Below are 24,971 nucleotides of genomic sequence, written 5' to 3' on the forward strand. Positions count from 1 at the left end.
TGAAAAATGTTCCTTAAAATAAATGCCAAAGAATGCTCTTTCGAATGATAATAAACATTCACATTTGAAATTTCTGTGATTTTTTTCTTTAAAATTTATTACTTTTTATACATCTTTATTATCAACTTTAAAATAAGCTTTTCAGCCAATATAAATATGCCAACGATTAATTCAATTTCCCATACACTTGTCATGAGCCTCGTCTGCTTTGGCTTTCAGCGAATTACTTTGAATGGCTTCATGGTACGTTCCCTGAAGTGGATCTTTCAGTTACGAAAACATGTAAAAGCAACAGGGAGCTAAATCTAGCGAATATGGTGGCTCAGCGATGACTTTCGTTCCATGTTTGCCCAAAAAATCAGTCAGAATCATTTTAGAATATAACTGCGCTTATCGTGGAGAAAACCCATGCATATTCCGCGCACAAATCCGGTTATTTACGCCGAATCGTTTCAGGTAGACATACCGAAATGACCAAGTATCAGTCCTTATTGACCTCATGACTCTGTGAAACGAACTGCACCACGGTAATAAAAGAAACAATAAGCGGCTGGCCAGATGGTGACGTACTCATTTTTAAAACCTCTAACACTAAATTACATGCGATTTATTTCTTCTTGAAAATCACATGTCTACAAAAATCAGCCTTTAAAGGAATAATGTACCCATCCGGGGAAATGGATCTGTGCGGGTAAATTTGATGAGATGGTATAGTAGGAGTTATCTCACAAGGCTTGGATGAAACGTTTTTTTTTTGTTATTATCAATAATTTTTTCAATATTTATGAATTGCTTTGGTTTACTTTTAACACTTTTTCATATCTTTTTTGTCAAAATTTTACAAACTCGTGCGTCGAGACTGTAATTTGCATTCATAGTAAGCAAGTTAGTGAAAGTTATTAATGCAAAACATAATGGATTAGAATGATAATATGATTAGACAGCAGAAGCAATTACAAGAGTGACGCAGTGGGCCCACATATACATATGTATATAACATATATATATACATGTATGTATATATATTATATATTTACTTTTACGCCTGTAAAATAAGGTTTTCTCTAATGCCTTCATAGGTTTGTGTGCCTCGAAATATTTATGGGTTTCAGAGACAAAATAATTCAGCAAAATGCCAACGCTTAGGTTCGAGTAAATTTACCAGACATTCCATACAAGCATACATACAAGTATACTTGTATTTACAGGCTCCGTTTGCCTGACAGGAGCCGATTAGGGCCGACTATAGCAATGCAGCAAGAGTTAGTAATAAATGGTTACCACAACAACAGCAAAAACAATACTAGCATTTATAGGCTATAAACAATTGAATTATGTTATATTGTAGGCAATAGTATCAGCAGCTTAAACAACAATAATGAAAAGAGCCTGGCAACGAAGAGTAAGTGAGTTCACCATGTCTGCTAGAGCAAATGGAATATCCCCGGAAAGTTGCAGCTGGGACTCAGTGCGGCCAGACAGAACAATTGGTATCGAGATCAAGGTTGCTTAGCATGCATACACATACTAACAACAAACGGCAGTGTGAGTGTAACTGAGCCGGCAGGCAGCCATTTTGCCCAGTGAGCCACTCATCCATTCATTTATTCACATTCATTTATACATTTAAGTAAACAATCTGCCAAATAACCAACTGGAGTGCAATTAAAATTCAAGCAAAGTTTTCAGCAAGTATGTAGCAATATAGTTTATAGCCGGGCTTACAACTATTTATGTGTGTGTGTGTGTGAGTGACACTGACGCTGGTAATACTCTAAACAGATAATAATTTTATGCTCGAGCACGCGACAACAACATATTTGCAAAATCAATTAAACTTCTCGTCGATACGACGAGAGTAAAGTGCATGGAAATTCTAAAGCAAACTAAGACAGCAGACACTCGCAAAGGCACAAGTTGAGTAACCAAAATAACAACCACAATTTTATCAGCGTAACTGCAGCGAAAGTTTTGCAAACACAACGCTGTGATTGCGAACGTGAGAGCGCGCATGTGTGTGGATGTGTAAGTGTGTGGATGTGTAAAGAGTAAAGAGGAGCGGAGTTGGCACTAAAGCTTCGCGAAGTAAGCGTTTTAATTTGAAGCGGGGATCACTTGCTGTTCTTATTATTGTTGTTTTTGTAATATCAGTCATTGTTGTCGAAGTTGTTTTAATGCAAATTACTGTCGCAACCACGGCGTTATTGTAAAATGTTATTATACATATATAGTTGTTCCTGCAAAATGTTGTTGTAATTTTCAGTGGGTTTGTTGTTGTTCTTGTTGTTGTTGTTGTAACATTATTTCTTGTTCTTTTTTGTTACAACATTATTTGTTGCTGTTGTAATATTATTATTTGTTGTTGTAATATTATGTGTTGTTATTGTAATATAATCTTCTGTTGTAATATACTTTATTGTTGTTGTAATATATTGTTGTTGTTGTAATAGTACTTGTCACAAATATTGTTATTGTTGTTATTCTATAGCATCGCCGTTGTTGCTGTACTATATATTGTTTTTGTTGTAATTTCCTCAGCCGTTATTTTTACTTTTCTTATTGTTGTTGTAATTTAGTATTTGTAAATTGTAATGTTCTTATACTAATTTTATTGTTCGTGTTTTTGTTGTAGTAGTTATTGTTGTTGTTGTTTTGGCTATTACTATATCAATTATTGTTGTTATTGTAACTGTTGTTGTCAGTGTCATAGTATCATACCCACTTACTAACCAACTGACTAAAACACAGCTGACATTCCATCTCCACAGCGTCCAATGCGACGCTTCACTTATACTATATGTGTAAGTACGCGTGTATGTGTGTATGTATATAAACATTTAAGCCATCTCACATATTCATACCCAACAATGGCAGCAATCCTATTTAAACAGCAGGAAAATAGCGTGGCATAGCAGAGTAAATAACACATTGAATACTTACACACATACACACATGCACACAGAGATACTACATGTGTGGCGCAGTGCATTGTTTTCGAAACTTCCGCAAATTTTAACAACAACAGACGGATTTAAACGTATACTGAAGCATTTTGTTGTAAATATATACATATGTAGGTATTGGTAAACAAAGTTTGTGGTGCCAAAGTGCACGGTAATGCTAGTTGTTACACTGAAGGGCAAAAGCGACTTTTCAAGGTGATTTTAGAGATAGTATACGAGGATGTGTGATTGAGGGCTGTCAGTAAAAGGGCTTATACTCATTATACTTATACTCAGGCCTTGGTCAATGTATGCTTCTACCGTAGACAGACATCGAAAAAATTAAAGCTAAATTGTTGCCTACAATTAGGCGCCAACTTCAGTAAAGCAGCTTTCAACAAGCGTTGTTCGATTTCAGCTGTGCGCTTTGCTCTCATACGACAAGATAATGAATTCTACTGGTTCTAAGATAAATTTATTTCCAAATATCATCGTCCTGAGGACAGAAATGCTGCCAGTAGGTTAATTTTTTAACAAAAATTGCACTTAAAGCAGGAATCAACAATGAGAGCTGATAAAAAAAAATTGTCAAATCTACATAATTAGCAAAATAAATCTGACGAAAAAAAATCTCTCTAAAGTGTATACGAGGACTATTAGCAATAAGTGCTAATTAAGAAATTTGACTGAAATAGAATCAAAAGGATCTCTGACATTTCGTGGCCAACTTAATATTCCCTGTTCAGAGTATAGAAACAAATATTAAAGATTCAGGTAGCAAGCCCATACGTACTATAAGTCTGATTGATAATTAAATGGCATGGCATGAAGAGCAAGTAAATATATTTTCTATAGAGCTTCAACTCCAATGTCTCCTATGCTTCAGACGCGCATTGTCAGTAAACACATACATATGCTTGCATATATCCCTTTATTTATTTCAAGTGCTAGTATTAATTTAGTCGTATGTGTTTATCTTTAATTTCCATCCGGAATCTACTTACTTGGTGCTATGCGCTTCATTGTAGTTCATTAACAGATGCAATATTGTCTCTCGATACTCCAGCACATAGCAGACATTATTCAATAGCATATCGAAGAGGGCCAACGCGCGATCGTCCTTAACTTTCTGCAGCGCCAACAAACTCAACAACAATTCACGGAATGTCTGTAATTAAAAACAAAAGCAAAGAAAGAAAGCAATGAGAATGAATAAGAGTTGGGCGCAGGGCAAATCGGAAGCAAAGTGCTGACACCTACACGCTTACTTATATGGTAAATAAAGCGTTGGGGCAAATGGTAAAATAATAAACAATTAAGTATAGCTAACATTTAGGCTAGTCTAACGGCATTATGAGGAAAGTGTGGAGTGTACAGGAAACTAAAGCTAATAGAAACAAGAAAAAATGTTAACTTCGGCTGCACCGAAGCTAATATACCCTTCACAGCTGCATTTCTTTTAGTAACTATGTGTTCAGTTTGTATGGTAGCTATTTGCTATAGTTAACCGATCTGACCAATTTCTTCGGAAATTACATTGTTGCCTTAGAAAATAATCTATACCAAATTTGGTGAAGATACATTGTCAAATGTTAAAGTTTTCTATACAAGAACTTGATTCCGATCGTTCAATTTATATGGCAGCTATATGTTATAGTGGTCCGATATCGGCCGTTCCGACAAATGAGCAGCTTCTTGAAGAGAAAATGACGTTTTCAAAATTTCAAAAGGATATCTTAAAAACTGAGGGACTAGTTCGTATATATACAGACGGACGGACAGACAGACAGGCGAACATGGTTAAATCGACACAGCTCAACATACTGATCATTTATATATATACTTTATAGGGTCTCCGACGCTTTTTTCTGGGTGTTACAAACATCGTGACAAACTTAATATACCCTGTTCAGGGTATAAAAATTAGTGACCTGGCATTTAAGTAACCAAATAACAATAATGCACCCTGATGCTGCGAGATTTAATTACCCAGCGTAAAGAGAATAAGTAAAAGCTTCAGATTCCTGAAAATATTAACTGGTAACTACACCAAAAAATAAATTGTCACACGAAAAGTCTTTTAATGTTGACCTCTTAGTTGTCATGATATTTTTGGAGTTCTTTATATACATATACTTATGTATGACTCCATTAGGGCACAAGACCTAAGCTCGTGGTGTAATATTATCTTATGAACCAAACTCAATTTACATGATCTTAGGTATCAACTTAAAGGCAGAAACAAAAAAAATTTACTCAAAATGTTTCCCATAAAGTTGATGAAGTCTGAGAACGCTCAAATTAAAAAAAATGCACTGCAAACTCGAGTTTAAGGCTTTATAAAATCAAATTTCTCAGTATAGTGTTCTCTTTAACCCTAACTTAAATACATAAACACCAAAAAGATAGGAACAGTGTTCACTTGATTCAAAGACCGCAATATAATAACAACTTCTCAACCAAGCTCTCGGAGGTTACGATGTGTGTGGCCTGGTGTTTTTCCGTCAGAAAATAATTTCTCTTCTATCCCTCACTGTTAATCCTAACTTGGCCGTCGTTCACCGCCATTCGAGCACAACCGTTCTCGCTTAAAATTATTAAGTCACCTTCGATTTATCACCAGTAACCAACCGTTTCAGAAATATATCGATTTTGTTGCGATTCAACTGTTCGCAGATATTTTTGACAAGTCAAGCAATCGCAAAACTGTCTGAGAAATAAAATAGACACCGCTTACGCGGTTATAGTCGATATAACAGCGCGCCAGTCGTTCTCGGTTTTCGCTGTTTGGCGCAGATTGGAGATTCCAAGTGTAGCCTGGTCCTTCTCCATCTGTGTTTTCCAATGTAATGAAGGTCTTCCTCTTCCTCTGCTTCCCCCGGCGGGTATTGCATCTAATACTCTCAGAACTGGAGTGTTTTCGTCCATTCGGACGACGTGACCTAGCCAACGTGCCGTTGTCTTCTAATTCGCTGAACTATGTCAATGCCGTCATGTATGTACTTCGTACAGCTGTTCCGTCGACATCGTTCCAATGCGCAAAGAACTATTATTCTTCCGCAGAATCTTTCTCTCGAAAACTCGTAACGCCGATTCATCAGATGTTGTCATCGTCATAGACGGAATTATCTACAACTTCGAAGTTATGATTGTCAACAGTGACATGGGAGCCAAGTCGCGAATGCGACGACTGTTTGTTCAATGACAGGAGATATTTCGTCTTGCCCTAATGGTGCGGTTGTTGAGGCCAATGATATCAATATGATCGGCATATGCCAGCAGTTATACACTCTTATAGCAAATTATATCTGCTCGATTAAGGTCTGTAGCGCGAATTATGTTTCCCAGCAGCAGATTTAAAAAATCGCAAGATAGGAAGTCGGCTTGTCTAATACCTTGTTTCGAATCGAACGGCTCGGAGAGGACCTGAACGAACTTTTGGTATTGCTCAACGTCAGTTTCCACAGCTGTATTAATTTTGCGGGGATACCACATTCAGACATCGCGGCATAGACGCAGCTCATTTTCGAAGAATGAGTGGTGTGTGTCGATTCTCTTTTCATGGTTATTTGAATAGCTCGGCCGGCAATCTATCGACCACTACCGCTTTTGTGTTCTTTAGACGGGTAATTGCTACTCGAACTTCTTCATGATCGGTCCATGAAAGGTTACATAAAATCTATAAACTCATATAGACACAAGCAACGATAAATATAGCTTCCTCAAACAGGTTCTAAGTAGGTATAACATTTCATGTGTTTAAATATCAACGAAGTTTGAGTGGAGTAGGAGGTCGGTTAGATCATAATTTGTTTGAAAAAGTATAGTTCATTAGCATGTAAACTAAAGTAAAACTTTCCAACCACTTTCGAATAATATGTAAAAGTAAAAGAATATAGTAATGAAGAAGAAGAACTGTATAGTCTCAACAAAGATAAGAACTAATGGAACTGCAGTTTACTACCGGATTATTTTATGCAAATTGGCATTAGATTCGCTCAATCAAAAGAATGTTAGCTCCGCAACCCGCCACCGCGCAATCTAAGATGTCAAGGAGTAGAAGGTATAAAAGGTATTGTTTTACAATAAAACTACTTCACGAACATCTAATTAAGCAAAACGTCGCTAAAGAAGCGGAAGTAACCGTACTGAAGGATACGAACATTGGTGCGCATTTCTAATGAGTAGCAGCCAAGACTCAAGAGAAGCCAAACGTAAATCGGGCTATGCGAAGTAGTGCAGCAGCATGTCAAGTATCATTCACTCAAAGAGAGTGGGTAAGTGGGCAGTGTGACATATCGGGTATGAGTTAAAGACGTTCAGACGCGATCCATTGCCACTTATTAGACACCTGTGTAGTAAATTTTATGTAATGTGAGTTGGGACGAGACAGCGTTGTACTAAGTATTAATTAACACAAGACCCGGTGCCGAAGACATGCGCTGAATTCGATTCGTGTTAATGAACCAGCACGACGGCAACTAGCCAGCTTGTGCGAGTACATACTTGAGCAAATTTCGATGCTATCAACGGCAGCACGGTAAAAAGAGCAGCATTCGACACCAAATCCCAACGTGGGTTAAGTACAGACGGGGCGACATTGCGGCACGTAAATGCAATGAACTGCAAAGCAACTTTACTTGTTAAATAATCTCGCTGTAAAATGCCACACGTGACTTTGCCTTAGTAAATAGTTGTAATTTTTTCGTGCTCACAAGTATTTACAAATTGCATAACAGGGTGGTGCATATACGATTTGGTATAGCTAAAGCAGGGCAGGCAAATTTCCAGCTCGTTGGAAACTTTTCCCTTACCTCGTCACAGCAAAACAAATCCCTTTAGAGTTGAATAAAAGTTAAAAATATTGCCAAGTGAGGATCGGAGAACCCGTGAGTGACTCCCAAAATTCCCTAAATGATTTTGAAATACCATTCCGAGTGCTTCAAAGGCAAATTAAAAAATTTTTTAATGGAAATCAAAGTAATGACCATCGACGATTTTCAGATCTAGCGATTGGATCTTGAGATTCAGCATTCATTATTGGATAATATTCGACCGAATAGACGTCCAGCACGCTGTGAAGAAAATATAGCAGCCGTGGAAAGTCGATTTGGCGCCGTTCGCATCAACTCGGATTGACCTATGGAAGGACTTGGCCCATCTTACGTCGAGATCTTATGTTGAATCGTACAAAATACAGCTTGTAGCTGAAGCCGCTCAACTCTCCCTAGCGACATCGCTTCGTTCTTTGGGCTTTTGAAAAATTCCAGGAATATCAGACGTTTTCCAATCAAATTTTGTTCAGCGATGAGGCCCATTTCTGACTCAATGGGTGTCTAAAAAAGCAAAATTACCGCATTTGGGACGAAGAGCAACCAGAAAAGGTTCAAGAGCTGCCATTTTATCCAGGAAAATAACGGTTTGGAGTGGTTTGTGGGCCTGTGGAATCATCGGTTCAGAACGTAACCGTAATCGCGCCACGATAACCGACTGTTTGATGCCTGAAATTGAAGCTCGCGTTCTCGGCGTTACTTGGTTTAAACAAGAAGGCGCCACTTCCCACGCATGGCATCAATCAATAGATTTATTAAAAGAACAATTCGGGAAGCAAATAATTTCACGTTTTAGACCGGATTGGGCAAGAAGATTTGAAGTTTGCCTTTCCCTCTGTTGATATGTAAAGTCCAAAGTCTACGCGTACAATACGGTATCGATTCAGGCTTTCAAGCAAGACATCACGCGTGTCATTCGTCAGTTACCAGTCGAAATGCTCGAAGGAGTCATCGAATATTGGACTCAAGGGATGGACCTTCTGAGACGTGAAGTCTGGGACCAAATCTTCAAAAAACTTGTTATGGTTCACCCTATATACATATATGTAAATATTATATATTCTCTCCATAGTACGAATATTTGTTGCAGCAAATTCTTTTGCTTTTGTTGTAATTTTTAGCAGCATATGTCAGTCTGTCTTTTTCGTATCCTCTTCAATGCGTACACACAGCACTTTGACTAGTTTGAGTAGTGAAATTCCGATTTTTCTTGTTTGCTGCTGCCAACTTCTTTGCAACATTTGATTTCTTAACATACTCAAAGCGTTGCTGCTGCGCTTTCACTTAATAACCGTAAAATGTGATAAGTCACTACTACAACTCTTCATGTTGCTTGGCAAAACTCCAATGTAGAAAGCGCACAAACACACACACTCACCTAGTATTTAAGGTAAGGAAGGAGCTGTGCGAGCAAATTTGTGGCAAGTTGCATCAACATTTAAAATTGCCACGACAACTCGGAGAGCAGCGAGAAATAGGAAGTGGCGAAGGTAAGTAAAGTGATGAGAATGAGCAGCACAAAAATGAAGGCGACTAGTGAACTTTTGCGCTCGAAAAAAGGGGTGAGCTGGCAGAGAGCAAATTGCATACACCGAGGTGTGTGATGAAATCAATGATATTCGAACGAAGTAACACAGCAGAAGCGAAAGAAAGTATAAGAAAATAAAGGTTGGCGGTGTGGTCCAAAAAACTTGTATCGGGACAAGAAGAATTTACAGAACGAGGGGTGGTGGTGGAAATATCCATACATCTAAAGCACAAAAATGCTTTTCATATAGCTTTCCGACATCCAGATGTTCAATATTATCTGCGAAGACAGAGCTGATTTAAAAAATTAATGATATTTTCAGGTCTTACAACAAAGGATTCGCAAACTAAAGTTGTTTGTTAAACAAGATTTTGAGTCAAATATACATTTTTTAATACGAGTGATCAACCGCCATAGGATGTAGAATAAGGTTGTCTCCAGGATGGTTTTCTAATATTTTCGAAGCGAATTGGGAAAGCCGTCTTGGCGGATTTACTTGAAGCGATTGACCCAACAAATATCAGTATATAATCCTTCCGCGAGGCAGATACCCATCAAATTCGATAAACGGATTGAAAACGAAACCTTCAGTTTCGTGCCAACTTTGCCTAATTTTCAACTTTTTTTAACTCCGCCTTTCATGCAATCGCAACCAGAAATATTGTCTAACAGGGAGTCTTTCTCGAAATTCATTGAAAGTAAAAACCTCTTTAGGAGGTTCACCATAATTTTTTTACAAATTATTCTTTTTAATAGAACCTCAAATGCTACCCTTCGAAATTTTCCAACATAATTTCCCACTTCTCTTCGGGGTTAGGTTAGATGCCTGACCAAAGATCGCACGTGGTCTATACTATATGTAGTCCTTTCTGATGGCATAAAAAAGAAGAGTTTCTGTGTTCGAACTACAAATTAGCAATTCGGTGGAATGCTCGAAGCTATGCGCATCCAAGTGTTCAAGTCTTAACCTCCCAAACGCAGGACATTCAAAAAGGAAGTGTGAGTTGTTTTCACATCATATTCTTCCATTTACCTTCTGCAGATGGCGTCTGGTAGGATTTCCTTACTGCGTGGAGTCTAATATGACAATGGCCTGTTAAAAGCCCCACAACAAGGGAGAGGCTAGCCTTATTGAGGGCAAAGAGATCACTAGATATCTTGCCATCGATCTTGGGCCAAACGGATTTTGCGAAAGCGCATGTACCGATTGTGTCCCAGCGCTAATCAAGCTACCAAGCCCAACTATTGCGCTTCCTGTAGATGTCCTGTGAACTGTCTGACCATCGCGGCATTTTTTATATTCTCTACTTTCTTCGTAACGCCTGCCGATTTAAAAGGTATCCACATGGAAAATACTGTTTCCGTAGATAGATTGAGAGAACGATATTTAGTTTTTCGTGAAGTTTTCCTCTTACTACTCATTTTCCATGTATGGTATATCCATATTTAAACGGAGTTTCCTCGGTTTTTGTATTTGCTCGAGAATGTTTCGTTTTATAAATCTTCCGAAGTTCGAGGAAGTAGCGTATAATACAAGTATATTTGATACCTTCTCTCAGAGCTTGTCAGACATTTGAATTCAGACAACCTTAAAAGTTTTATTTAAACACTTCTACTGCTATGGTTTCCGGAAAAAAAGCTCTAACGGCAGTACTAGATTTAGAGAATAAGAACCTCGAAAAAAGTGGGTTAAATTAAAGTTGTCAAAGTTTATCAAATGCAGAGGCTAAAAGGCATTATTTCGAAGCGGATCCAAATCGCAACGAAAATAAGCAATCGGTGTAGATGACTACAGTTTTTTTATATGTATTTATCGGATGAAAGTCACACCAATTCCGAAAACTAAAGCTCGGGAGATTTTACCATCATTTGTGAATTAGAATTAGTTAGCAGTTAAAAAAAAGATTAAAAATTTACAAACATCTTTCCACGAATGCTAATAAAAAAAATCGACATTAAAGATATATCTCTCTTTATACCCACAGAAAGCTCTGTAGTAATGACATAAAGCTCATAGCTATATCGGAAGGTAAAAACTCAAATATCTTATCGGAAGCAATTGTTTAGCAAAAGATTTAGTAGGTAACTGGTCTTTCGATTTGAAAATCTGACAAAAGCTTTTAAAGATACGCTATAAGCCTAGGAACCATTTTTGAGCTTAAAGCTCTTAACCTTTCGCGGCAAAGAATAAAATCGAAATTAAATATATATAACTCTTTGTACCCACAGAAAGCTCTGAAGTAATGCCATTAAGCTTATCGCTATATCGGAAGTTAAACAAAATCAAATATCTTATCGGAAGCAATTGTTTAGCAAAAGATTTAGTAGGTAACTGGTCTTTCGATTTGAAAATCTGTCAAAAGCTTTTAAAGTTAAGCGATAAGCCTAGGAACCATTTTTGAGCTTAAAGCTCTTGACCTTTCACGCAAAGAAAAAAATCGAAGTTAAAGATATATATCGCTTTGTACCCGCAGAAAGCTCAAAAGTAATGACATAAAGCTTATAGCTACATCGGAAGCAATCGAAAGGTAAAAAAAGCTCAAATATGGGGAACAATTGTTTAGCAACTGATCTTAAGCTTTTAAAGATAAGCGATAAGCGCCAGAACCATTTTTGAGCTTAAAGCTCTTGATCTTTTTGGCAAAAATATGCACAAAACAAGCTGGTAAACCTAAATCCCTTTCCACAAGGCAAAAATTATAACAAACGTTTTTGGGGGTCACGTGACCCTAACTGTTTCACAATAGAGTTCTTTCGAAACCCGCCACTGCCGGGAGCTTTTCAACACTAAACAAAAAAATCATGGAGTGCAACTAGTTTTACTCGTATTAGACGCAAACATTATACCATATACTTATAACTGCAAGCACATACATAAGTGAATATATTTTCGAGTGGGTACTCACCTGTAGTGCGACATGTAAGCGTTTCGCCCAGACGCGCGCCTGCTTCTTGTCGCTGATAATCATGTCCATATCATGTTGCATACGCGTAAGCACCCAGTGGAAGCACTGCACACTCAACGACTCACTGCAAGTAAATACGAAGGAAAACAGAAAAAGCGTTAGCTAACTCATACATATGCATTAAACAGCGTAAAAATGCACAAAGACGATAAGTGTAAAAGTGTGGAAAAGTGAAGTAATGAGTTTAAGTGTTAAGAAATTAAAATTCAAATGCAACAACATATAACAAGAAACAACGAAGTCGAGTCGCTGCGCGAAAGTAGAACTCCTCAAACGTTGCATTTGCCGAAGCGCAGTTGCGGGAGAGTGCGCGGTAAGTGGCAAATACTTTGTAGTAGTTGAAGTCATTAACGAAATTACAGAGAGATACGCATAACGGCGCATACTTTAGAGTGCAGCTGATAGACAGGTGAGTCTCGACGAAGCGCAACATCTGCTCGAGTTGCTGCGAAAATGATTCGAGTGTATATACGAAAGAAGGGAGCAAGAAGGGGAGACGAACTCTACGTTTGCGGTAATTACTAAAATGTTTAATCCGTTGGTTGGCTGCAAACCAAATGAAATGAGTGAACAGAAATGGGGGAAAATGGTAACTGGAAATTACGGAAACCCATGGCTACGCTACAGCTTTGGAAATTTTCAGTAACCGCTCTAAAAACTTTTAAAAGGAAACTACAGGCAGGAAATGAAGGAAATTTGGCTATTCTACCAACTTTCCGTTCCACCGAAATGAGCCTAACCACATTTATATCGAAATATCCCATAAAGGAGACATAAGATGGCTGGACGTAAGACCTATTGTTACTTATGGAAGGGTTGCATGGGCATCTAAGTCAGCGCAGTCTGTGTCTGAGCAATGCGTACTTGACCAACCGCAGCACTTGAAGTCATACTAGAGCTCACATCGGTGCGTCTAGTGATCAAACATGCTGCTCATGGTAATAGAGGGTTTCCGCAAAAAAAAGATAATGACGCCTCAACAAATGAAGGCCCTAGAGGAAGACACAACACAGGCCCTTCTTTCAAGAGACGGCGCTATGAAGAAGGTTAACTTTACATAGAAACCAGTGGTACACCGTCGGCTCGAAAATACCCGAAAACATTGGAGCAGGCATTACGGGGGAGTATATAGGAAGGCTGAACCGTCTATCAGTGTGCAATCGGATACACCTAATCGGGATATAAAGGGGTAGCCGGCAATGAGCATGCCGATGAACTAGCGCCCGATCGTTGGCAGCGTCCAAGAGTAGGGAGAAAACAGCATTGGCAGCAGGTGGCAGGAATGCACCAAGCAAGCAAGGTTTAAGCAAATGATCAACTTCCCCCAAGACAAATTCCTCCTTGTCACGCCCTATTCAGGGCACTGCAGGCTCAGAAATCATTTGTCCAACGAGGGCATAGTCTCTTGCACAAACTGCCGGTTCTGAGAAACTCCAGAACATTTGAATCTGGATTGCCGGCAATTTGCAGAAGCAGGCTCAAGGCTCTAAATTCCTTCTATGTGGACAGGAATCACATCGTCTCAGTCGCGCCCAGCAGGCTCCTGGAATTGTTTAGGATGCTGGATCTTTGTGACCATATTTTACTCTAATGGGCCAATTTTCACCTTAATCTGGATATAGTACCTAACCAGAGACACTCACTGTAAGAGTCGTCTACAAGAGAGCGTTCTCTTGTAAATTTAAAATGGAAAAATTACTATGGAATATTGGATCCACCAAATTATGATGTTTTTGTAGGTAATTCTCAAAGGGATAGCCGACAAATCTGAAGAATCTTTCTAGACTCCCTTGTATCTGATTAGAAATAATTTATTTGAATTCTTTTTATTCCCAAGGTATTATTTTAAATCCAAACCTACTATCAAAGTGAGCGTTACAAGCAAATTACTCAGTTAGACAGCTTTGTACTTCACGTCATTATCAATCAAGCAAGTGCTAAGACATTCGGCGGGAGAAGCCGTCATGATATTAAGATATAACTGTGACAGAAATCGAAACTGAACCATTTTGAAAAATGGGTCCATAAATTGGCATTCGCGGACTTCGTTGTGGGAATATATGAAGTCATGCAACTATACTAATAAGAAGATACCATTAACCAGTTGGAAACCCAATTTGACGAGGTCAGACCGTTTCTGCTAGAAAAACAGCTAAATCATTTATATTTTTCTCTTTTACTTGAAATGTGTGTTTTACAAAATATAACAAAGCCGTTTATAAGTTCTCCAGATCAAGATTGACTAAGCCACTACAAAAAGTACTCTTATGACGGACGTTAACTACCCAGGTTCTGTAGAAAGGTATATAAGAGACCCAGAGATAACGACAAACCTTGCTGCCAAAGAATACCCCAGAAGCTGAGATCGATGAATGTGCCAGAACCCATTTAATTCATATGACTTAAATTTGAAACTCTAGATGAATTCGTTTTATTGCTCTAGGATTCCGGAAAACATAAATATTCGTGAATCACCGGAAATTGCTCGAAGCCCTAAACCGAATACAATGCTCAATCAGACGGATTGAATATTGAAAACTAAATTTCTTGAGTTGCTCGAGAGAATAAAAGTTTATGGACTTTCTATGCTCTCGAGCAACTCAACTGTGCTTAACATCACCTAAATGATCATAAGGTTTTCGACTTTGACAGGACCAATGCGATACTGGATGAGAGCGATATCGACATTTTTGATGGATGTAACATACATATTACATTTATGTTATTTCAACTGAGAAAGCTTGCCTAAACGCTTACTTCCTTCGAGACACTCCTACCGAATGGTTACAAACCCAAGCGCTCCATCATACTTCGCCGCAGTGGACAATCGAACAAAGCACGAAATTTCACTGTTATTGTACACAAATTTTGTAAGTTTTTAACTTTATTTTTTGTTGAAAAATGTGCAAGAAAATTTCTTGCAGAAAATAACCAAACACAGTGGTTAGTACGCTACGCTGGTGGAGGAACTTAGGGAAAACCCCTAAACAAATTGCATTAACGCCGACAGGCAAAGTTTTGCAAACTACAAGCAACAACCAGTTGGCTGCCCACACAAGACTTTCTTGCCGAAGTTTTCCACAAGTGGGTGAGCCAACCGTCAGAGCGGGTCTTAGTCAGTTGGTACACTTCATAACTATTTGGCACAGTTGAGCGACGCAATGTCACGCAACAATAAACGAAAGGGATAAATAAACGAATGAAGGAGTCGCTGGTTGTGGCTGAGGGCGCCCAAGGGACAAGTGGACCGAGAGCAGTAGCGAAATGACAACATTTTTGTAAAGCTTCATTCTTGTCATGTAGAAACTAATTTGCAAGTAACCAAAACAATTTTGAAGATATTTGCGCAGCGCCAGCAAAGCTATAGGCAGGGCTACATGGAATGACAAGCAAAATAGTTTTCAAGAAACTTAAAAAAAAATTGTTATACTCTGAAAATCTCAACCTTGGCAGCCGAAGAGGAAGAAATGGCAAAATAACTAAGTGAATTGTCTGCTGGCTTACGGAAGACGCTCGGAACGTATGCGCGCCGCACCAGCTGAAGGTGTTGAGGACAAAGACAACAGAATGCCGGAGAGTGTAGGAAAATTGGCGAAATTTCGTTAGCTTTGAATGGACCAAACAACAGCACAACAACAGTGGACAACAACAGTGGCCAACAATGGAAAGCGTCAGAAAATAACAATATTCAACGGGAGAGCATGATGAACAATGCAACCCTGGACAACAAGTGCAGCCATCAACAGCTAGCGCAGAACTACGCACAGCAGCAGCAGCTCTTTGTCCGCCTGGTCGCTTCGTCGTCGCCCTATCTATTCTCTAGCGTAGCGTTTAAACAATAAAACTATTGTTGCTCCTGCCGGAAAGGAATAAAAGCAAAAATATTTATCAACTTTCCACCACTTTCATTACGCATCCCCTTCTCCTCCTGGTCATACCGATGTTTTATGGAGCGTCCATGGTAGAGTGACCAGCAGTTGGGTGAGCCGGCTGGCAGTATTGCGGTTGGCTAGAAAATCGGATGCGAGTGAAAGCATTTTGTCCGAAGCTTCCGCGCGCGTACTAAATAAATTTAACATAGCCAACCGACAATAAAATCTGACCGAGAAGGGCCAAAGGCGCCTTAAGCAAACAACCGAGCTCGCTTCCCACTACCATTATGGTAGTCTAAAATTTTCTTTACAGCTTTGTTAGTCTGACCACGAGCAATGAATTCTTTGGTGGTAATGTTGGTATACTCAGGACACAGTGTGTCTGAAAAGTGTTGAACATTAAATTAATAAGAAGAAAACTATGGTTTAGAAAACAAATTTATTTTAGTCGAGAGATTATAATGGAATTTGTTAAAATTCACAACAAAAATTTAACATAGATTATATTAGACTAGATCCCTCAATAAGCAAAGTTTTATGAAAAATTAAGAATATAAATTCGCCTCATCATTGAACAAAATTTGGATCGAAAACATTGGATCTTCTTGGAACTTTTCAAGAGACCATAGATGCGATGTCGCTTGGGAAGGTCGATCAGCTTCAGTTCTTGCACAAACTGTATTTTGTGGCTTTCAATTTATAATCTCGACGAAAAGTGCGCCAAGTCATTCCATACGTCAGTGCGAGTAGCTGCGAACGTCGCCGATCAACTCTCAGCTACGGTTGCCATATTTTCTTCACTGCGTGCTTGATGTGGTATATTCGGTCGAATATCATCCAATAATGAATACTGAGTCTCAAGATAGGTGATGGTGTTGCGAATAGAATGTTCAATAGGCCGAATATTTTGATCGTAAGTTGAGGGAAACGCGCGAAACACATTCTTTACAAACCATTAATTTTCGTAATGAAGCTTGTAAACGTTCTTTGGGCGGAAGTCTTTCCATGATGAAATCCCGAAGAATATTGAACAAAAATAATGTGACAGCTTGACACGACTCACACGTGCTTTGTCAAAAAAAAGGCTTTGAAAAAAGTACCTCTACTTGGTTGATCTCTTATTTGAGAACTTTCCATCCATAGCGAGTAACCCTGATAGAATAAGAACAACCGACGATTTCACATAAAATAATAACGCTCACTACAGCCGGTTCTATGTTATGCCCGAATAAACACGAACTTTATCCGACCGAGGACTGTGTTTTTGGCGTGCTAACCCCATTCGGATCGATAAGTACGAGTAGTACTATTTCATGCTTCGATATATTACCATCCATAAAACTTCTTGAAGGAGCGTCGAATTCCGTGGAAATATGTGGACTGTCGTAGTCTGTGAAGCAATTGTTTTTAAGGTTCTCCAATACAAATATCGCAGTTACTATATAATATCACATATATTGGTTTATTGTTCAGGGCTTTAAGAAGGCAAGTGAAGATCAATGAAGGGGAATTTTAAAATTTCCGTAAAATAACTCTTGAGGCTAGAGTTTAATAAGGGTTTTCACCTCATTCAAGTTGCCGGTATTCGTCACTTGTTTAGAGAACATAATATTTTTAATAGTTATTTTCTTTCGCGGTACGATTGAAGAGCAGGCAAACCAATTGCTATTTTATCAATGCACAAAACCAAATTTACAGCCCGGATAACAACCAGCAGAGTTAAACACTGCCAAATTTACAGTGCGGCCAACAACCCACCCAGTGGCATTCCAGTTTCAACTCGATTTCAATGCGATTAAGAGGCAGGCAAACCGATTTCTTCTTCATTTGGACATATTGGAAGAATCTTGCTCGATTTACTATATTACTTCATATTCTCTAAAGAACAATAGTATACCACTTGATAACAAAAATCTGCACTAAATATTGCGTTACGTACTTTTCGCACTCGCTGTACATAAAACGGAAGACTACACATTACACACAACATTGGCAACGGCAAATGCACTTCTCCCTTCAACTATCAATAAAATAACACCAGCTCTGTAACTGTTGAAACTGCACAAAATAGAGCACTTAAAAGTTGAATACATTCTTTGAGGTTATGTCATAAAAACAAGAATTTAACACTCGCAGTCACAGCGCAACGCCATTCACGGTGAGCGTAATGCAACAAAAGTGCAACTTGAGACAATACTAAGACACTTAAAAGTGCTTTACGACATCGCCAGCGAAAAAATACGAACAACAACAATTGCACTACGAAGAGAATTTTTTCGGAGAAGAGCGAAATACGCAAAAAATGTCTGCACTTAATTGCTTCAAAATAATAGCATTGAAGGACGGACGACTAGAGTCAACAACGACCAATAAGCTGATTTCGCTTAAGAAAAGCTCAACGGCAATATATTGTATATATGTATGTAGACTTGAGTACCGTTATCGCAATGAAAACAATACTTATCACTGTCAGACAAAGCGGCGCGCGGCTAAACAGTCGGGCGCACATCAGTCAAACTTTCAGCGCGGGCAGTCTTCAAAGCTTTGTATATAACATTCATTCTTTACGCCATTCGCATTTTCTGCGGTCTTCGTACTCACCTCACCAACTCCAGTTGCATGCCGCTCAACCGATTGAATTCCATGAAAAATCGTATGGCCCACAGAAGGTACGAGTCATCGTGATTGTCAGTGCCGGCGTTACGTTCCAGCACACGCCGCACTTGGCGCACCAGCGTGTTGTAAGCCGAGCGAAGGATCTCAATGCAGAACTCGCGCAGGCACAAACTGGAAATATACAAATAATACAAATAAATAACAGCAATAATAATGAAAGAATGAAGGGAAGAAAATAAAATAAAATAAAAGAATCTGAAAAAAAGTGCAGGGAAATGAAATTACAGCAGAGCAAATACAATAAAAATGCAGCATAAAGGTATAACTGTGAATAAGAATGAACTAAATTGAAGGAATAAAATCGCGCACAAATCAGATTGAGGTTAGGTGTAGGAGCGTGCCAGTGAGCTCGTTAGGCGGAGGGAGGAGGGGTCTTCTAGTCAGCTTAGCTTGTTGCTTGATGGAGATTTGTGTTGCCGTTGCCACAACGACGAATCGACGAATATGAATGGAATGTGGAAGTGGAAGTGGAAGTGGAAGTGCGTATAAATAATATAAATAAATGAATGTTTAGCATGAATAACGGATTAAAGGGCAAACAGCATTTACATAGATAAGTATGGATTTACATATATGTATGTATGTGAGTATTTAGGTCGGGAAGTTGGGGCAAATAAATTGGTTTATATAACATAATTGTTTCATTATTACACACAGATAAGTTGGGTTATGGTCTTACAGCTGCGACAAGCGAGTTTAGAAAACAAAACTTAAGATGTTTTTTACTAAATTCGGAACTCAACTTTTGCGTTATATTTACTGGAGTATTCCGTCGTTAAAGTATCAAGCACCGCCCCTCTCATTGACTATTAAGAGCCTAAGCAAGTTTAGTCAAAATGGAGGATCTGAACTTTGAGAACACTTTTCATTAATAAAAGCGCTTGAAGTCAGAGCATATCTTCGAAACCTGCTCTTTCAAGAAACACTCGGCGCTATGTTAGCTATCATCGCAATCACTTAATAGCCTTCTCGCACAGCCAAATTAATTTAGTACATTAATATTATACAAGGTGTGTTCCAAAGTAAACAGGACTTTTTGAATCCAGCGCTCCCTGGTGGCGCCATCTATATGTCGACAGGTGCGTTAGAATCTGCTATCTTTATCAATTGTTTAGTGAGAATTTCATGACATTTCATTGATTGGAAGTGAAGATATTGTGTTTTAAGTGTCAGTATGTTTGTGTTATCGGTGCGAAAATGAGCTTCGAACAAAGAGCAACATAAAATTTTGTTTTAAAATTGGTAAAACTTTTACGAACACGTTTCAATTGATGAAACAAGTTTATGGCGATGATTGCCTTGCTATGGGATAGGGATAGTGCACGAGTTGTTTCAACGTTTTCAAAGTGGTCGTGAGGACATAAATGACGATCAATATGTGGGCCAATCAAACTCCGTGATCACCGGAAATTCCATCGAAACTGTGCGTAAATTCATCAAAAATCAACCGAAATCATCATTGAAATTCATGGAAATCGATTTATCGCGTTTTGGCCGAACATTTCGGCTTACGAAAGGCGTGGGCACGGTTTGTTTCACACAAATTGACTGACGACCGAAAATTACTCAGAATCCAACATTCGAAGGACATCATTGTGACCGATTATTTGACCAAAAATGACATTTTAACCATTAACCACTCCCCGTATTCACATGATATGGCACCGTGCGACTTCTTTCTTTTTGGAAAAATGCATTTGCCATTGAAAGGAAAGCGTTATGCAGACATAGATGCCATTCAAAAGGGTTGCACCGACATACTGGCGTCCATACCTGTCCAAATACTCGTTCGACATCTTTTTCGATTTGAATTCGACTAAGAATTAACATAGAAAAAAACGAATTTTACAGTCAATTGATCAATTAACTCCTGAGTAGAAAGACTTTAATGGTAAGCCATGAAAAACAAGCTGTTTCGACGGGTTCTGACCACAGAGAGAGAGACATTAAGAGAGCGGGTTTCATTGCAAAGAGGTGATTAGTGTCATACGAGAACTTGTTGCAAGCAGGACATAGGTTTGGTAGGTCACTGTTTATTCTGGATAAGTAGGAGTTTAACTTGCTACAGTACCCAGATGGTAGTTGCGTTGTCACCCTTGATTCACACGGCAACTCCGAGCTCTTGTTCTGCGATGGGTGGTGTTTGGACTTCAAGTACTCCATTCACTGGAAGGTATTCACTGAGGACGTTAATAGCTCCACTGTGAATAGCGCTCATTTCCTGACGGATATTAGTCGCGTCCGCAATGTGGTCGGTTTATTGTTCGATTGCGTCGACGTGTTCTCCTGGTTTTCTGGGAGGCGTTATCGCTTCAAACAGGTTAATTATAATAATTGTTTCTGCGAAAACAGGCTAATGTTAAGAAAGAATTTAAGAAGACCCTCTGCACTGGCAGTATTCGCAAAATTTAAAAAATTGGCAGGCTATTATGGCCAATTCGAACACAAGAAGCCGCGAGAGTTGTAGCAGAAGGTTTTATTTTTCCCGATGAGAGCACGTTTTGCGTCTTTGGCATCAAAGATCTTAAGATTGTATGGCGGAAAACGGGTACGCCACTTAATAAGGAAGACTTGAGGCATACTGTGAAGTATTGTGGTAATAAAGCACTGCAATGATATGGGCCGAATGGAATAAGATACACTCGGCACTATGTTAGTGCTTTGAAAATAAATTAAATAAATTTAAAGCAAAGAGCGGAAGAATTGGGTCTAGGAAGTGACTGCCATTTTCAACCAGATAAGGACCTAAATAATGCAGGAATCATAGTTAAGCTTTGGTTTCTCTACCAAACCACCACCACAAACCTCAGATTTGAATTTAATGAGGAAAATCCCTTGCATGCCAAAATCCCTAGTTTCGACTTATGTACCGTATAGCGTTTTCATGAAACTAGCTGTTTAGCATTTTTTAATGAATATAAAATAAATTGGATTTTATAAAAAAAGTATATAAAAAATTTTTTTCAACGCAAACTTTCTTTCCGAATAAACAATAGGCAAGGTCCATGGCGGTAGAAGATTAAGTGGAACTCCCACGTTGAAAGAACTGAGTTTCCGATGCTTGTTTGTTCATATAAAACGAAAGTACACAATTTGAGATGAGAAAAAATATAGACGGAAAACACATTTATATAGATAACCACAAATATATTCCTTTCGTCTGTTATTAAATGAATAGCCATAAAGAAATAATAGAAGAAAAAAAATTAGATTAAGACATTGTGTCATTCTCCCTACAGAACTTTTAAGTTTATCTCATACAATTTTAAAGACAACCATTAAAATCAATAATAATTCTTTTTTATCTCTTAAGCGCTCATTTACAGTGAAAAATGTATAAAAATACCATAAAGCAAATTCACTTTAAGAATTTTCCATGCTTTGATTAAATTCTGAATTTTAAATGGCGCACTTATCCTCAGCCAACAAAGATTAATGCTTCAAGGTCAAGCAAAGAACACTTATTTTCACCATCTCGCAGCGATATGCGATATTTCCAAAGCGATTAAAAATGTATTAAAAAGGAAAATGAAAATATAGCATAAAGAGGAAGTGAGAAGAGCAAAAGCTTATTTACGAGTATTTTCAAATACTTCAACTGCACATGTGCCGTTGAAATGCGGCTACTTCGGCGGTAGAAAATGTGATTGAGGGGTAGGACTTTCAAAATTAGTAATACTTATGAAGCAATAGAAAGAATTAGAAATAATTGTGAACAAATTTAACCTAAAACTCGTGCACTTTTTTTAAAATCTAAAAATGTGATTATTCTTAGCTTTTTCTTTTTCTTAAGTACATACTCTTACTTTGTGGTCCTACCCCTAATATTAAAATCTGCTGATCTTTATGTATAAGTGGGAGCTGGTATGAGCGCGGCGATTTTATTTCTCTTCTTCAAGTGGATAAATATGAAATAAATAATATAAGTGAGTAAACGTACTGACTGTATTTTCCTTTTGTTGCACAATGAAGAGGAAGAGTCAAATAAAGATATGTTTTCGGTGTTAGTAGAAGTCAATGCCAAAGGCGGCCAACTATGTTGCACAAAATAAACGAAATAAGTTGAAAGTAATCCATTGAAAAATAGTGGAAACTGCAGCAAGAAGAATAAACAATCATAAATTGATTACATATGTATATCAGAGAGTATATCTGCAGGGTTTATCGATTTTTTATCTATTCTTAAAGAGCTCTTGGAACAAAAACAAGATGCAAAACGGATTTTAACAAGGTGAATAGGATGGCTAATAATTATAAATGTATAGATATAGTCAAATGCTCAGCTAAATTTGGCAGTAGTTATCGGTTATCTCAGCACTCAGCATGGGACTACAACTTGCCTGTATTCCAAATATCAGGTGCTTTAGGAGTAATTACTTACAAAGAAGGCGGACCCTAATGGGATCCAAGATTTCTGTAATTCGTTTCACTATCAATAACTTTGACCCCGCACGACTCAGAACTGATTTCTCAATGTCTGGTTAGTAGCCATCTCTCAGTTGCCTGAAGAAGGGCTCTTGGTATAGTTGCCCAAAACTTCCTGATGGCAACAGAAACATTATCTCTGGTTGACAAGGACTTGGTCACACCAAACGAACGTTGCAAGTTTATTTTACCCATTCCAAGTACTTATGGTGAATTATAGCCATGGAATCATCGATTTGAAGACCTTAATATGAGAATCTAGTAGCAGCCATTAGCGACTTTCTACAGCAATTACAATCGGTAGAAGGCGGAACGTTAACTTTGGTTTTGGGGCTGATCTACGCAACGAACACCAGAGGAATTATATTGGACAGTTGAATTACCATTTGTTTTCGTATTCAAATAGTCATAAGTATGCATCAAAAGACCTCTTGTATGTATACAGGATGCGCTTTGAGCTTGTTACAAATCCACTGAGGCGACTAAGTTCGATACTAAACAATTCACTGGAACTGGTCTAATGGTCTAACATTTCAACCTCAATCTATCGGAAAAGGTATATTAAATCATAAGGTTCCGAAATATTCCAACAATATCTTCGTTTAGAGAACGTTAACACATGTTTTTTAGCAGTGAAGTCATTGAAAGAATGTCGAATTTATATGGAAAACTATAGGTTACCTAGTAACCTGTTTGTTATCACCCTTATGCAACACATCTATGCAAGAGTTATACAGACCAACAAAGAGTTTTCGCCACCATCATCTTTCAATTTCCCCGAAGCTTTGACCCATTCATAAAGGAGCTGTCCCTCTCCTCCAGCGACTTCTTTCCACTCTCAACTCCTTTGCAGGTATGTGGACAGAGAAAGTGCCGCCAGAGTTTGATTTGGCGACTAATGATCTAAAAGATCCGGTTTGAAATTAAAGCGTACAATGATTGTTGAATGTTCAGAGAGTTGTTTATTAGGGAACACAGATTCCCTAAGTCTGATAGCAGCTCTCGCGGACATACATACACCTTCCAGCTACATATATATGTATATTTGGGCAACTTGCAGATTGTAGTATGGAATAAGTGTCGTGATTGGTTTGAGCCTTAGCTTTAGCATTTACCCGCATGCCACCTACACACGCCATATGGAAGAAGACTAGGTTCAACATCTCAATACTTCATCTTGAGGATCAGCCATTGAACCTAATCTAACATAACTTAACAGATTGCAAAGCGAATGGAAATATTATTTATTTCGAGATCATGGGCTGATCAGAAAGCCACTGTGATACAGTTTGTGAAACCGTCAATATTTCCCTTCATCGAACGATTTGTGTTAAAGAATATTGGCCTTACCAGCACTACTTTCTGTTGTTGTTGTTACATACGTCACGGAACCCTAAAGAAAGTTCACGTGGAACCACTATTAAGGTAAAGGTGAAACTGGGTTGGTACTTTTTATCACAGACTGAGCGCAAATTTTTCTCCTGGATCGGGTTTGGACTCAACACTCAAAACAAATAACTAGTAAGCAAAGCAGATCGCCGCAAGTTTTGTATACAGACAGAATTCCAGCAAAAATTACCTTCAGCTGCAAAAGAGGGAAGTGCTAAACCTACGTACCTACACACCCACACACATATGCATATAAATTTATAGCCCTAAGTAGAAAACCAACTACAAATTATTTCATTCGATGCTAACGAAAATTGCAATTTCCTATTGTTGTATGCCAT

The 24,971-nt window shown here is 38.3% G+C and overlaps 1 protein-coding gene across 1 annotated transcript in view; it reads right to left on the reverse strand.

The window, feature by feature from the left end:
- Positions 1-24,971, reverse strand: part of LOC120782568 (protein timeless homolog) — a 495,677-nt gene that overhangs the window by 439,510 nt on the left and 31,196 nt on the right. Inside the window, exons 5-7 of the mRNA XM_040114906.1 lie at positions 18,742-18,927; positions 12,209-12,332; positions 3,947-4,110 (exon numbers count right to left, since the gene is read on the reverse strand). Coding sequence (XP_039970840.1) covers positions 3,947-4,110; positions 12,209-12,332; positions 18,742-18,927 — 474 coding nt within the window. The remainder of the gene's footprint in view (positions 1-3,946; positions 4,111-12,208; positions 12,333-18,741; positions 18,928-24,971) is intronic.

The sequence above is a fragment of the Bactrocera tryoni genome, chromosome 1 (assembly GCF_016617805.1).
Source record: "Bactrocera tryoni isolate S06 chromosome 1, CSIRO_BtryS06_freeze2, whole genome shotgun sequence".
Taxonomy (NCBI): Eukaryota; Metazoa; Arthropoda; class Insecta; order Diptera; family Tephritidae; genus Bactrocera; species Bactrocera tryoni.